At 36.4% G+C, this 12,207-nt stretch overlaps 1 protein-coding gene across 1 annotated transcript in view; it reads left to right on the top strand.

Moving 5' to 3' along the window:
* Positions 1–12,207, top strand: part of RYR2 (ryanodine receptor 2) — an 819,609-nt gene that overhangs the window by 622,897 nt on the left and 184,505 nt on the right. The window contains exons 57-60 of the mRNA XM_070364567.1: positions 1,827–1,904; positions 3,573–3,648; positions 8,962–9,085; positions 9,647–9,762. Coding sequence (XP_070220668.1) covers positions 1,827–1,904; positions 3,573–3,648; positions 8,962–9,085; positions 9,647–9,762 — 394 coding nt within the window. The remainder of the gene's footprint in view (positions 1–1,826; positions 1,905–3,572; positions 3,649–8,961; positions 9,086–9,646; positions 9,763–12,207) is intronic.

Below are 12,207 nucleotides of genomic sequence, written 5' to 3'. Positions count from 1 at the left end.
TGAATAGAGCTGGGAGAGTTAGACATATCCAGGGGAAGAATGTGACAAGTCATGCGCGTGCTCTGAGGTGTGGGAGTAGCCTGACTTTGTGAGAAACAGCAAAGAATGCGGTAAAGTTGGAGCTAGGGACTAACAGCAAGATGGGAGGAGAGGTCTCAGGAGCCAAATCAGGCAGGACACAGGGGGCCATTTTAAGATATTGGAGAAGTGTTTTGGCATCAGATATAATTAATTTAAAACCTTGATTCTGCTGTTTACTATTCACATCATGGTCATTAAAATTAATTATTCTGAATCACTTTCTTTCTCATTTTAAAGTGGCAAATAGCAATATCTCCTTTTCAAAGCTGTTCTAAAATTTGAATGAAATAATCTATACGCTTTACATATAACCATTCACATGGTGATTGTTATTTGTTGTTATTATTATTGCTAAGAAGACTAGAGTTAATTAAATTCTGAATGGGTACATATTCCAGGTAACTTGAGATTATAGAAGAAATTGGCCAGTCTTCTGATTTCTGCATATGTAAAGAGGAGAAACAGGTGATGAAAACTTTTAAAAGAATCTCTCTCTGAATAAAGAGATGTCTACTTGCATTCTTTAAATCAGTCTCAATAATTCAATGTAAAACCAAGAGGATATACATTTCAGTTATATAAGCAACGTGGTCTAAGAGGATATTAAATACTAAGAATTTTATTTTAGGAACAAATAATGTTATCGACATCAGCTGTATTTTATTCATTTATTCAACAAAAGTTGCAGAGAGTCTAATACTTTTTTATTAGTTGTAAGACATATGATTGCTCTATCTCAATATCTGTGAGATTGGCAATCATTTTATAATCCTAATTTGATGAAAGATGGCCTGTGCCAGACTCTGGGAATACTAAGACAAATACGACTTAGTCCAGGCCTGCAGATTTTTACTGTGCTGTGGAAAGGCTTATAACTCAGGGAATAACACAATAAATATTTTTGGAAGTATATTTCTTACAATAGAGTAGAGAAGGAATCAAAGAAGGGTGAGATAGAAGGCTGAAAGAAACTCCTTAGAAGAAGTTGTATACATCCCACAAAACAAAAACATTAAATATCTAAGTTAGAGCAAAGACAGTGGATATGGAGGGAAGCGGTTGTATAGCAGAGATGTTTTTGTGGTAGAAGAGATGGAATTTTGTGACTGATCCATAATAGCAATTGAGGAGGAATAATCAGAGGTGGTTGCCATGGGTCTGGACTGGGCAACCAGGTTGGGTATGGTATGTGAAATGAGGTTAGTACTGGGCGGGTGGTAGCAAGGAGCAGATAATGCTTTTGATTTTAGATTTTGTGTTAGGCACAATTTTGGTTTCCAAAGATGATCCCCAGTCACCGTCCTCTTTGGAGTGGTTGCTTTCCTGGGCTTCGCTATTTGGCCTATAAAGACATTTATAAATACTGATCTCTGATTAGCTTGTATTTGTGTGAGGAGAAGTAAATTTCACTACAGCTGATAAGAATTTATAAGAAACTCAAGAAATCAATTATCCTTTGACTTGAGTAATATTTCAGAATCGTGCACATCCCGAGCATTAACTCTCTGGATTGGCAGACCCTAAGATATTGGGATGTATTATTCAACCTGAAATAAATGTCAGACACCCAAATATAATTTAATCTGCTAGATAACATTTGTAAAATCTGCTTGTTTAGCTATAGCCCATTTTATCTGAGGAGATGGTGCATTTGAGAATTTACTTGCCTTATACTTTCAAAGTAACTCTTAAATCTCTCTCCACTGGGTTTTCTCATGAGATGTTATTTTTTGTAAATTACCTAGGTTTCTGTAGATGCCGCCCATGGGTACAGCCCACGAGCCATTGACATGAGCAATGTTACACTATCCAGAGATCTGCACGTAAGTACTTTTAAAAATATTCTGCAAATTTCATTTTTAAAAAGTGTACATGCATTTCCTGCATGTATTTTACAGCATGAATTATTGAATGTACTGATCATAGAGAAGGTCCGTGGAATTTATTGATTATGTACTCTAAGCTTTTAATGCTGTGAAAGTTGATAGAACTTTTTCAGGGTGTTTCCTTCAAATAATATATTTTCTTTAAAGATCATATCTATTTTTTAAAACCCTAATATAATTATATAGAAGAAGAAGAAACTAAATCAGTAATTTATAATGCTCAAAGATCATTTTAATTACTCATGAAAAAATATGTGTTATAAGTCGGGGGTCTCCATCCTGTGGGATCTAATGCCTGATGATTAGAGGTGGAGCTGATATAATAATAATAGAAATAAAGTACCCAGTAAATGTATTGAGCTTAAATAATCCTGAACCCCCTGAGTCTATGGAAAAATTTCTTCCATGAAACCAGTCCCTGCTGCCAAAAAGGTTGGAGACTGCCGTTCAGTTCAGTTCAGTCACTCAGTCGTGTCCGACTCTTTGCGACCCCATGAACCGCAGCACACCAGGCCTCCCTGTCCATCACCGACTCCCGGACTCCCCCCAAACCCATGTCCATTGAATCAGTGATGCCATCCTCTTCCTCTGTCGTCCCCTTCTCCTCCTGCCCTCAGTCTTTCCCAGCGTTAGGGTCTTTTCCAATGCGTCAGCTTTTCGCATCAGGTGGCCAAAGTATTGGAGTTTCAGCTTCAACATCAGTCCTTCCAATGAACACCCAGATCTGGTCTCCTTTAGGATGGACTGGTTGGATCTCTTTGCAGTCCAAGGGACTCTCAAAAGTCTTCTCCATAAGTTGTTTATTTAACCAAACTGACAACATTTTGCTTGCTCCTGCCATAGTTCTCTTTTGTCAATAAGGAGCCTACTGTGAAATGCCTGATTTGAGTGAAAAGATAAAATTTGTTACCATGGGGCATAAGTTGACAGGTCAATATAATGATCACACAATGATATTGGCATTGTTAGTATCATTCCTAGAGAAGTAAGTATACAAAGATAAAAATCTAAGATTATTAAATCTTGGGCTTCCCTTTTGTCATTTTCTGGTATGAATGTGTTAAAATGACATAGTAAACTTGTCTTAAGTGAAAGGAATCTTAGAGGTAATCTTGTCAAAGTCCAAAGGCCACAGAAAAAGTAATGAGCCTCCAAGGTCTCTCACCTGGATTGGGACAGACATTCATTCAGTCTGTTCATTGGATGTTCCCTGTGTTCAGTGTTCATTCAGTAAGGTTTAATCATCTTGTAAAGCTTTAGAAATTGAAATAAAAACTTGTAAACCGACATATTTTTAAAGTCTATAGCTAGTTTGAAGTTTCATTATTAAATTAATAAAACACGTGTCTTTAAACATTTCAAAGAACAATGACCTTTCCCATCGAATCATCTCTGGCTATTTACTACTTTATAATTTCACAGATCATTAGAAACCTTTGAAATTTCAGATTATAAATAATTTTCTTTTAGATGTATTTTAGCACTAACACACTATAATTTACTCATTTAAAACATGTTTGTTATTACATATTGGAAACAAAAATTATCTTTTTCTAGTATCCTTTTAAAGTATAACTTAGTTGCAAAATATTTTGTTTGTTTAAGGCTATGGCAGAAATGATGGCAGAAAACTACCATAATATATGGGCAAAGAAAAAGAAACTGGAACTGGAGGCCAAAGGTAATATTTTTTAAAATCCTTGTTAAAAAATGACCAGAGGTTGAGTCTATGAACGTACGATAAGGATAAAGTAGTCTTTTTGGCACAAGAGCTCATTATATCTTTAGTTTATTAGAATGGTTCAAATATAGTTATAATAGTTTCAAGGTGGAAATGCTATTTCCTGATTTCCTTATTGCTAGTATATAGTTCCTGATGTCTCAGAATTTTGATGGCCCATCAAATGGTTTCTCTTGCCCATTTTAGCCTGTAGATATCTATATTTGTCATCCTTTTAATTAATTAGACCTCCTTCAATGATTCCACCCCAGCCTAAATATTTCTCTTATTTCATTGTATCTCCTATCCTCGGCCTCATTGTTTTGTTCAGTCCAGTTGCGTACTGTCTCTTACATGCCTTTGCTTGCCCTTTCCTGCTGTTTTTGTTGAATACTAAAATGACCTAATATTCCCTTAGTCATTTCTAAAATCTTTTCTTAATTTATTAAGAAAATAATATTTCTCAAAAATAAGTATGTAATATTTGTGTAAATATTTTGTTCGGTTACATGCATCTTATACTGATCATCTCTTTCATTGTTATTTATTCAGCATTAGATTATATGCATATTGTTTATGTTTGTGTGTGTTCTCTTATTATCTTCTATGTGGGTTTCTTTTCCCCAATGAAAATATAATTCACGCTCAGGGCTGTAACTTTTATGATTTTTGTCATCCTTATTGTATAGCTCTGGATACCAGGAAGCTCTATTTCTTACTTATTGATATAGGTAAAAGTATGGAGGAAGATCATTTTGAAGAGTGAGAATATTTCATAATGAAAGGAATAGGTTTCATTGGAGGATAGTACCAGGTACTAAGCACTGGGAAACAGAATCACACAAATTAGAATTGGTCATAGGAATGAACAGAGAGAATTTCATGTACCAAAATTGCCTCTTCCAGAATTTGGCTTAGGGCTAGGCCCATTTTTCTAGAAACATCCTATAAATGTTTGTAAAATGAATGATCAGCTCTTTGGTTGACAGATAGATGTATGAATAGATGGAAGGATGGATGGAGAGCAGAGTCACAGTATTTTCACTTAGTAAAGTTCTTGGGGCATTGTCCACATAACTAGTTGACAAAGTTACTCTTTGTTCCATATGCAAATTACATGACAAATTTAGTTTTTCTTTTCTAAGTATGTTTCAATTACTATGGTTTGGTTATGATTAAAAGTAATTAATCAGACTATATGTAAAATAGATAGCTGGGCTTCCCTTGTGGCTCAGCTGGTAAAGAATCTGCCCTCAGGTTCTTTGTGGAAGACCTGGGTTCAGTCCCTGTGTTGGGAAGATTCCCTGAAGGGAAAGGCTACCCACTCCAGTATTCTGTCCTGGAGAATTCCATGGACTATATATAGTCCATGAGGTCACAAAGAGTCAGACACGACTGAGCAACTTTCACTTCACTTCACTTCAAAATAGATAGCTAGTGAGAAGCTGCTGTATACTGCTGGGAGCTCAGCTTGGTGTCCTGTGATTATCTAGAGTGGTGGGATGGGAGGGTAAGAGGCAGGTCCAAGAGGGAGGGTATATGTATGTATACACACATACACACACACACACACACACACACAGATGATTCACTTCATTATACAGCAGAAACGAACATAACATTGTAAATCAACTATACGCCAATTAAAAAAAAAAGTAATAAGCAGCTATCTTACTACTCCCTTCTAAGTAAGTGCGCTACAAAGTCATCATTATCCTTTAATTTCTGAGCCAGCCATTAAGTGCCCTGTCATCAGTGTTTTCTTTGAAGGACATCACTTGTAAATGAGGCATCTGTACCTCTGCATCCAGCTTGTCTTGATTCAAATTCACTGTGTGGAAACACGAACATAGTTACAGCAAAGGGTAAAAGATGAGGTGGCAAAATTAGTATTCTTACTCCTTTCAAAGGAGACAGTGAGTTGTTTAGCATTAAAACAGCAGACTAGTAGGACAGGTGTTGAAATGCAGAACACTGGATCTTGGCTTTTAAGTATTGCGGCTGATAGAAGGGAGAAATGAGTCTTGGAACCAGAGAGGCTTGAGACTGTGGGACAGTTTTAGAACAGAAACTCCAGGTGTCTATTCTCCACTTTGTCTCTCTCCTGGAGAAAGCCAACTCGTATCTTGACAACTCTACTTCTGTTTTTAAGAAGATCTGAGTGGAAGTGTACCAGGGGCCTGTCACCTACTGCATGTAGCTCTTGGGGAGGGCATGGTGATGGTGTGTGTGTGTGTGTGTGTGTGTGTGTGTGTGTGATGTTTGAGAGAGATAATAAGGAAACAACTTGAAATACCCCTTTAGTCTTTCAGACACCTGGGCAATTAAGAAAATCAGTGTTGAAGCCACCCACTTTTCTTTTGGCCCCACCCAGGGCCCTTTTTATCATCCCTACATCTATGTACAGAAGACGAATCCACTTTAGAGAAATCTGGAGAAAGTTTCCTCTTCTACTCTCCCAGATTGTCTGTTCCTTAGTGCTTTCCCAACCTCCTTGAAGAATCTAGCAGAGTTGGGGGAAATCAGGCAGTTTAAGGAGTATATCAGGAATAGAATAAAGGAGTGAAAGTCCAAGAAATTTTATCTGTGCTCCCCAGTTAGTGAAAAATGGAAACAGCTAGCATTCCTTTTTATTCTTTGTTTCCTACTAACACGTATTTTGGGCTCTGATGATCTGTCATGAAGCCAAGAAAAGCAGAGGTATCAAGCAGTTTTGACCCTTTCGCATGAATGAATGCACTCGGCCGGTGCTGTATGTTTGAGGCAGAATCCTAGAAATTACTAAACATTTGTTCACCTCTCAAGTGTAGCTAGTTTCTTTACTTCCCTTCCACACGGTATCTTTTATAAATGGGCCAGATCAAGGTAGTCCACTCCCTTTAGCTAAGTGGCACAGCAAAGGACATAATTTCAAGTCTGCTGGCTGACTTTAAGTATCTGCCCTATCTAAGGCTGAAGGTTCTCTGTGTCCTTGGTTTAGTTGCTAATTTGTGTCAGACTCTTGTGACCCCATGGACTGTAGCCCACCAGGCTCCTCTTTCCATGGGATTCTCCAGGCAAGAATACTGGAGTAGGTTGCCATTTCCCTCTCCAGGGGATCTTTCTAATGCAGGGATTGAACCCCAGACTCCCGCATTGCAGGAGGATTCTTTACCAATTGAGCTGCAAGGGAATCCCTTTGTGTCCTTAGGATTTTTAAAGTTTAAGCTTTTTTCTTTTTCTCCCTGTCTCTCTCTCTCTCTTTCTCTTGCCCCCTTCCCCCCACCTCCCTTGCCTCTCTACCTTTCCCAAAATGATCTGTTACTGTCTGATCCCTAAATCATTGGGGATTACGAATTAAGTTGTTAGTTTCCCTAGGAATGAAGAACTGCATTCAAAAATAGGTCATAACTGCAGGGTGATTAAATTAAATATTTACATTATAACTTTTTTTCATAAAATATGCTAGAAGTCAGATTTGTCCTCAGCGGGCTTAGTAATTTATTCCATATCCTTCTTGCTGGTCCCCAAATGTTTATTAGTATTATTGTATGACAGTTGTAGTCTATTGACAGTTATAGTTGTATCAGACTGTAAAATAAGTGACGGCTTCTTAATATGCTTCATATCAGTGGAGTAGCAGCTGACTGCCCCTTGTGTTTGCGATCAAATAGTGTCACCTAATGGTCAGAAGGTTCATTGCGTGATTATATTTCTGTAGATGGCACTCTCAGTCCAAGCATGCTCTAGGAGAGCATGGCATATTCTCCTTTGTCCTTTTGTTTGCTTTTTTCTTTTTTGAGGGTCAATTCAACATTTATGGTTGTTCTGGAACTCCTGACTTAACCCCTTTGGACTTTTCATAGGCTTTATGTTTCATTGTAATTCAAACAAAATAGTCATTTCAGTTATTTTTATTCTGGAGTTTCCTTAGCAGTTATATTTCAAGGAATTTCAGCATCCCACATAAAATATATTCCTTTACGTGTTTTGTAAACTTTTAATCTGGGACATACCAAGCTATTCTTTTTGCTGCTTCTCTAATAGTACTCCTTGTACCCATCTTTACATCTGGATATGATCTTTTGAAATTTTTATAATTTTTGCAAACATTTTTACAAAATTTATAATTTTATAAATGGTTTTCTCTTGGTCAGGTTTTTAAAAATTTAAGCGCTTCCCAGAATTTTTAAATCTAAAAGAATGCTTTTAGTATTTCTTATCAGAAGAGGTATGCTAGAAACTTAGATTCTTGCCAGAATTCCAAGCCCATCAATTACATATGCTACTTCTGTTAGATAATTAACAGCAATCAACTTGTACCTTAACAATCTGAGTTTTGTGTGTTTAGAAATATGTGACTGCAAAGTAGGCTCCCTGTGGCTCAATGGCAGACTCTGCCTGCAATGAAGAAGACCCAGATTTGATCCCTGGACCAGGAAGATCCCCTGAAGAAGGAAATGGCAACCCACTCCAGTATTCTTGCCTGGAGAATTCCATGGACAGTGGAGCCTGGAGGGCTGTAGTCCATGGGGCACAAAAGAGTCAGACTTAGTGACTAAACAACAACAACAAAGACAATAAAGTACTTTCTGATCTGGAAGGCATAGTGAAAATTACATATTTAAGACAATTTTTTTCTCTTTTCTCTGTGCATTAGAAAATGAAGCATTTTGCTTGAAACCTGCCTTGTAATTTTACTGGATCCGGCTGTGCAAATTTTAGTGCATAGTACACTCTGCATTCAGAGTTCGAGTAGGAAGGAAAACATGGCCTCTTTTTCCTTCTTGTGTGACTGTAGATGTCTTTGGCACTTGATACTACAGTTGTCTTTATGTTCATATTTTAGTTGCATCTTAGACAGCATATGCATAGTTTTTTTTGAACAGGTTTTCTAAATTAATTGGAGCATTAAAGGCACTAGACAGGAAAGTCTTGGATGAGTCCTGTGTATCCTATGTATATTTAGAGGATACCAGGAATTCTGTAGTGAAAGTGAAAATTCTATTGTAAAAGTAGTAAAAGTGTTAGTTGCCCAGTTGTGTCTGCCTCTTTGCAACCCCATGGACTATAGCCTGCCAGGCTCCTCTTGTCCTTCTTCAGGCAAGAGAACTAGAGTGGGTAGCCATTCCCTTCTCTAGGGGATTCTTCCCAACCAGGGATTGAACCCAGGTCTCCTGAATTGCAGGCAGATTCTTTACATCTCAGCTACTAGGGAAGCCCAAATGCACCCATATCTCATTTCAGATTATTTTCTAAATACTATGCTCTATTCTCATCTTGACATCCTCTTAGGAGGTGGAAACCATCCCCTACTGGTACCTTATGATACACTGACAGCCAAAGAGAAAGCCAAGGATAGGGAAAAAGCACAGGACATCCTCAAGTTCCTGCAGATCAATGGCTACGCTGTATCCAGGTAAAGGCACACCTACTCCAGTTATAAGTAGGTGTTATAAGACTTGTTATAAGACTGTTATAAAACTTGTTATAAGACTGAATATTCAATTAGCCCTGTCAGATTTAATGCTGAAAATGAGCTCCATGGCCTCTTTAAATGTCAGAGCTCTATTTAGTGTGTTCAAAATATACATGTTGAAAACATTAATGCCCTTAGCTGCCATATAATTGAGTTCCCTACACTTTTTATGTCAAGTCTCCATTCATCATTTAGGCAAAATCTCTAGGCAGAAATGACACTCTGTATTTTTAAATGCAATATCTTATTGTGTAGTAATATTTATTAAGTACAGCTTCTTATCATATGCAAAGTATTTTTTTAATTTATTTTTAGCTATAAAATATTAGCTAACCTTGCAAATGTATCAATATCTGTGTATAAATGTATATATTGCTATATGTAAAATGTTAAGATACCTCTCTGTATGTAGATATTTAACAAAATATATTTTGTTTTTACCTTGCCTTCTAATAATCTTTCTTAGATGTTGGTTTCCATTTTTTGTTTTTGCCATCCTAGAGGGTTCAAAGACCTGGAACTGGACACACCTTCTATTGAGAAACGGTTTGCCTATAGTTTCCTTCAGCAACTCATTCGCTATGTAGACGAGGCCCATCAGTATATCCTGGAGTTTGGTAGGTACCATGGTCCTGTTACTAACAGCCCAGTTTTTGTTATGTTTGTTATTTACAACATCAGGATCTAGAACAGCATAGACCACTGGGATGCTTATGGTCTGTTCCCTGATGGTGTAAACATTTTTATATCAATCCTAATATTAACTTGAGTCTAAAAGTCAATAGGAAAACTCATTTTTTAAGGATGGGTAAATTTTGAGAACTTTAAAAAAAATTCTAACATGCAATTCTTTTCTCCTTAAAATGTATATTGGCATTGATTTTTCATTTTGAAAGATACATTGGATGGACATCAAATTTTAAGGTACAGTTAAATCCTTCCTTATGAAATTAATTGCTCTGCTCTTTTAAAAAAGGAACTAAAACTCTTTGGATTCTCCAAATGTCTAGACAATGGAAAGCCCTCAAGTTTAGCCTTTGCAGGAACACACATTTGTACTAGAGTATCAGCAATACGAATACTTTATTATCCTCTTAGGGTGAAAGGAAAGACCTCTTCCCCATCTGGCTCAGTGACATTTAAGTACAAAAAGAACTCCTTAATTTAAATCGTAGATTTGAATCAGATCATCAAGACAGCCTCCTCTCATTTCTCTTATTTTGTGTTTGTCCTCAGCATTGTTGAATTAAAATTCAAGTTGTTAATGACTTACCTTTGTGTCAGATCCCCTTCCAGCCACTGGTTGGTATTAGATATAAAGAGTAGAGTTTTATCCTTTTTGAAAAACTGTGTGCTCTGCTGGTGGTCATCTTATTTTCTTTTCCACTTTTAGGGTTGTATTTCTGTTTTTATTTTTATTTTTTTTAACCCACATTCTTTTGGTTTTCAGCCCCTTTCCTTGGGGTCCGTAGTCCTAGGTCTCATAGCAATACATCAGCAAAAGATCCCTCCTAACCAGGGGCTCTTTTTGCTGCTGTTATCTTAGGATTTATGCTTAGTTTTCAGCATAGCATCAGATTAAAGTTTATAGAAATTTGAGCTCTGATATTTTCTTGTTGCTGGGTCCCTGGATCCCAGATATGATTAGAGATATTCAGTTTGAGCATCAGTCTCTTAAATAACCTTCCTGTCTTTCAACCTGCCTCCTTATCTACAGTACAAATGCTATATTTTTGATCTCTTCACCAACTTTTTCATAAAGACCAATTATATAAACTAATCCATAATATGCAATCTCTTTGTATGTCATCCATCAGTATTTTTTTAAAATATGGTAGTCATCCTGACTAATAGCCAAATTACCCTCAATGATATTTCACCAAAGAACAAGTATGAGGCCATGGTGAATTTTTGAAGCTTTTATGCACAAACTTAAATGTTGACATTTCTAATCCACATTTAAGAGTATATGAATGAACAGCAATTCTGGCATCCAGCCTTCGTTTTGACCAGAGAAAGGAGAAGAGGGGAAAAAAGAGTGATCATTTGGAGAAGGGAACAAGAAAAACAAACTTTTCTCTTGCCTCCATATGGATAACAGAAACAGAACTTTGAAGGATGAAATTTGTTTAGACTTTAGTCGTGCTATATTCCAGTTTCTGACTAAACATGCTGGGACAGTGTTTCTGTCTAAGAAGTGGTGAGAAGCTTATTACAGGGCAAGTTCACCTACTTCACACATTTCTTTTTTTCTATAGGAGAAGGTCTTATAAACAGAATTCTGGGGACAAATAAGGTTAGATTAGTATAGAGCCCAACAAAATTAGTTTTTTGTTTGGTTGTTTACAATTGCTGATGTTAGTCGTTCCTTTTTCAGGTGACCGCAAAGCAAGTTATGTATAAGAACTCTGTTAGAGGAAATCCCAAATTTTTATGATACCTCCTTTTATTTTTCACTTTATTGTCTTTGCAACACATCTTTAATATAGCAATTCTTAAACATAGACTCATGGTGCCGATAAGAATATGCATGTGCCTTTTCTAATTTTTGTGTTATATCATAGATCATACTCTCTCCAAATCCTTTCATAGTGTCTGCATAAGCATTTTTATTAAAATGTGTAATTAATGGAAAAATATTTCCTATTTAATGCTTTGAAGTGTGGTAAGATTTAGATAGGTACAAAATACTGTCTGAATAACATTTATTTGAGAAGCCTCTTAGGTAGATCGAACCATTGTGCAAATGTTTGAGAGAGATTTAGTGCCAAGTTCATTTAAAAAATGAAACTCTTAAATGTTAAAAATACATAATTTTCTTTTACTTATTCATGGGAAGATCATTGTCTCATTTTACGAAATATTACCTAGGTTATCTAAAACTTATGCCAGATTTGTGTCTTTAAAAATTTAAAAGCCTATTTCGAATTGTTTTTATTTCTGTTTGCAAAAGAACTTTTTCAAGGAAAAGTCAGTTTGATTCTTATAAAATATGGAAGCTCTGCTTCCAAATTTTACTAAATCCTTATATCCAGTTCTGAAATTCTTAGCTCTCCAATCTG

The sequence above is a fragment of the Bos mutus genome, chromosome 28 (genome assembly GCF_027580195.1).
Source record: "Bos mutus isolate GX-2022 chromosome 28, NWIPB_WYAK_1.1, whole genome shotgun sequence".
In the NCBI taxonomy this organism is placed as follows: Eukaryota; Metazoa; Chordata; class Mammalia; order Artiodactyla; family Bovidae; genus Bos; species Bos mutus.
The sequence above is the reverse complement of the archived record's forward strand: the minus strand, read 5'-3'. Positions and strand labels throughout refer to the sequence as shown.